The 4098-nt window shown below is 43.0% G+C and overlaps 1 protein-coding gene across 1 annotated transcript in view; it reads right to left on the bottom strand.

Moving 5' to 3' along the window:
• SARC_12279 (hypothetical protein) overlaps window positions 1–3879 on the bottom strand; it is a gene marked incomplete at both ends in the record, with an annotated part of 6782 nt that extends 2903 nt beyond the window's left edge. Inside the window, 6 exons of the mRNA XM_014293617.1 lie at window positions 76–153; window positions 623–732; window positions 1658–1786; window positions 2278–2383; window positions 3185–3375; window positions 3823–3879. Coding sequence (XP_014149092.1) covers window positions 76–153; window positions 623–732; window positions 1658–1786; window positions 2278–2383; window positions 3185–3375; window positions 3823–3879 — 671 coding nt within the window. The remainder of the gene's footprint in view (window positions 1–75; window positions 154–622; window positions 733–1657; window positions 1787–2277; window positions 2384–3184; window positions 3376–3822) is intronic.
• Window positions 3880–4098: the final 219 nt, after the last annotated feature.

The raw sequence follows: 4098 nt of genomic DNA, 5'->3' as shown, positions 1-4098 counted from the left end.
TGTGTGTGTGCGTGTGACAGTGAGCAAAGAGTCCGACATACATGAATGAACTAAAAGGGTAATCGTGTCACATACCACCCTCCCTAATTCGTCTGACAGCCATTTCTCGACCTTCCGCACATATGTCACGCTGTCGTTCTGTGATAAGAATTCCTGTGACATGAAATAAAGAGCGCCTCATCAGTGGGAGTACATCATAGAGGTGACTACAGGTGTAGTTAGAATGTAGTACTATGTTTATTGCATGGACACGATCTGCACGAGCCTTGAAGTAACACCGGTATTCAAATACCGATGCCTGGGTTAGTATATGTTGTTAGGTGCATGCTGAATGCGTGTTGACATATATACATACTCGTGCTCTCCCCTGCTACACCACTACACTCGACATTGACCCGCCAATTCAGAGGAGATGTCCACTATTGCTAGTACGTATGCAGAGCAAGGCATAAGGAAACAGAGTGTCTAAGTATATACACCACTTTCTTGGCTGAAAACTGAGCAAAAAAGTTATGCTTCATAAACTCGCAAGTCGAAAATATTTTCCACTAGGTTATGATAAACGTTTTGCAGAGCAAGACGCAATGGACGGGGGTTCTGCGTACGTATGCACACCACTTACTTGACTACAGGCTGAGTAGTGGTCTGCTGAAGTCTGGAGAAACTGGGCCTCAAATACGCCCTCATACACTGCCGACGAACTGACTCCCACTTCCATAAGCATCTCCAGAACTACACACGGGCAAGGCGAGATAAACATATGAACAATGTATGTGAGTGACATGTCGTATATATATATATATAACTGAAACATCTGCCGGTGGTAACTAATATACTTATTCAAAATGAGTTGCATACGTATACTCCTCACCCAACAAACAGTTGCTAGCATGGTTTAAAAACGTCATTTTTGTGGGCAAGGTCTCACGCTTATACCGTATAACTTATGAAACGCAACTATGCAGCATAACTCATAGGACGAACCCCTCTACCATTCCACAATAGAGTGATTCGATGGAATGACAACAGATAAAGCAATATATATAAATGTCCTACCCTCCCCCCCCTCCCTCCAGCGCTGATGTAGTACATATCTCCGAGACCACACCTGTTACTCGCCCCATTGGCATATTTGTACGTGCCTGAACTGCACGGATGTCACGACCAACAACGTTATATGTCGATCTGTACTCTCATGACACATGCCAGCATACCAAATGCCAACATACCATCCGTGACCAAAGACCGGTCTGTTGTTTAACAGGCGCGTTTCATCGACTTCAACACGTGCTCACATTCGATTAAACATAGTATTTTCTCATCTCCTATACCTACTATTGTAGCTTGTGACGATTTTATCCGAATGCACAACGATCACATACGGCCCTTGACCAACGACAGTTATCTCATCTCGCAACCCTTTCCATATCAACCATATCACTTAATATATCCACAGGCACAACGACTACATACCCGTCCTTAACAAGAGACCGGTCGATCATCTCGCATTCGTTCCATATCAATCATATCACTTTATACATGGTATAGGTACGCACAAGACGGGCCCAGATGTCAGTTTGGTCCACAGATGGCCAACGGGATTTAGTCCAGACCAGACCCGTACTACAAATATTTCACATGCACAACGATTACATACCGTCCTTGACCAGGGACCGGTCGATCAGTTCACTGGCGCGTTCTTTGGCAATACTCTCCAGCAGGCACTCCTGGATGAAGCTCTTGTTCTGCACCTGGTCTATGACATGCTTGCGGAATAAGGACAGGCCTGGACAAGGGGGTAAAGAACACATACTTCGAGTCAATGACCTGTAGTACGGCGCCCCAATACACTACTACAGCGAGCATATAAACTTGCACTGATACTTGGTGCAAACAAGCATAGGCGACAGCACACGGAAAGAAGAATATTCATCCCACTGATGCATCCTAGCCCATACCGATTGGCATTACAGTGCAATTACAGCCCCATACAATGACCAGTTTGCTATTGTTATCTCTTACCAACTGAAGCATCCAAGTAAAACACTGGCCAGTCAGAAGTACATATCCTTCAAATGGTACCTCCTCACCTACCCAAGTCTTATACGGTTAGCACCTGTCCGTTCTTTGCCACATATTGCTTGTCCAAGTACAAATAATATCATAGCCCCATACAATGACCAGGTTGCTAATTTAATCCCCTACCAACTGAAACATCCAAGTAAAACACTATCTAATCAAAAGTACAGATCTTTCAATTGGCACCTCCTCACCTACCCAAGTCGTATACGGTTAGCACCTGTTCGTTCTTTGCCACATATTGCTTGTCCAAGTACATGAGAATATCCCTCACCATCAGCATAGATATTCGGTGTTTATTCCACTGCAGTGTTTATTCGAATGCGGAAGGGTGTGGTGAGTCTGAGCGGACTATGACGTAGGTCAGCAGTCGGAGGTATTTGGAGAGGTAATTAATTTTATGTTTGGATTAGTTTCGGGTGCTCGCATATGTCAAATATGCTACAACCACAAGACAACACACTATGATGTATACACCACTCACTACAGCCCTACTGAGGGCAGGGCAGGTGCGGAGGGGATAGGGCCATTCACAATACACTACTCCTCTGCATCTCACATCACACACACCCACAGCATGCGCGGAATGGGGTACAGTCGATGGTTGTTCGTATGCTGGACTATAAAGAACTGTTCAGATTGTGTATATAAGATACTTTTAAAAAACACCTTATATATACACCCCGTTCTCCTATGTACTCAAATGATGCGCACTTGTTGTATACCCGTAAGCTAAATTAGACAGAAACATTCAGATGATGAACATACTCTACTTCGATACATACATCTCTATACAGAAACATTCAGATGATGAACACACTCTACTTAGATACGTAGCTCGATGTACAGAAACATTCAGATAATGTGCATACTCTACTTAGATAAGTAACTCCAATAAACGAAACATTCAGATAATGAAAATACTCTACTAAGATACGTAACTCCATTTACAGAAACATTCAGACGATGTAAATGCTCTACATAGACACATATCCTTATACAGAAACATTCAGATGATGACCATAATCTACTTTACTACATACACCCTTTTGTAAAAACAAATGATGTACATACTCTACTTAACTACATAACACCTTATGTATACCTCATTGTTAAGCGTGGGCAGGAAATCGGCCTTGGTGCCGTTCTCCGCCGCTGATCGGACGGTCTGGCACACACTGACGAGGTGTTCTGTCAGTACGGCTTCTAACCCGTTGTATAACATTGTTTCGTGCTTGTGTAGCACCATGTTGTAAGCATTTCGGTACAGTTCCTCGTACGACAACCCGCTAGCGTCTATGGGGAAGGGGGGGAGTGGTTGTAGGTATAGATGAGTATAGATGGGTATGGGTCAATAGGAGCACATAGTAGGAGCACATACTGTATATTGTGTGCTGTACAACGGTGGACTTGACACCCCTGCCAGGACAAACTTGACACGAAGACGAGCAACAAATATCCACAGCCAAAATAGCGCCCACAGTGAATTCCGCATCCTTCCAGTTCCTGAGATGATCAGCTCAATAGTAACACCAAAATAACGAACACAACAAGGGCCCCAACACTAAACCGTCCCGTCTGTTTGTATGTCATTACGCTTAGAGGCTGATTCGCATGTACAGCACATGTACAGGACACGCAACAGAGCCGGCAAGCCCCAAAAAACCAACACACAATGACCTCGCAATATGTATGCATACGTTAATAGGTCAGACATGGTCGTGTATGCCAGAGAAAACTCACCTTGTTTGTGTATTTTCTGGATAGCACTCTTCAGCAGCCTCCAAGATGCTTTAGCCTATAATAAATAGAAGGAAGAGCACCATGAAATTAGACTGTTGGAAAAAGATATAAATAGCCAATACTGTCCATAACGTAAATTAATAATTAATTGCGTCATGAACTGGTATATTTGATCTCATAATAAGGCAGTGCCTGTATTTATAAATTTATGACTATAAAACTTACCCATAAATAATATACATAAAAATATATATATACACATACATAAATATATAC

The sequence above is a fragment of the Sphaeroforma arctica genome (genome assembly GCF_001186125.1).
Source record: "Sphaeroforma arctica JP610 unplaced genomic scaffold supercont1.2195, whole genome shotgun sequence".
In the NCBI taxonomy this organism is placed as follows: domain Eukaryota; class Ichthyosporea; order Ichthyophonida; genus Sphaeroforma; species Sphaeroforma arctica.
This window is presented reverse-complemented; position numbering and strand designations above follow the sequence as displayed.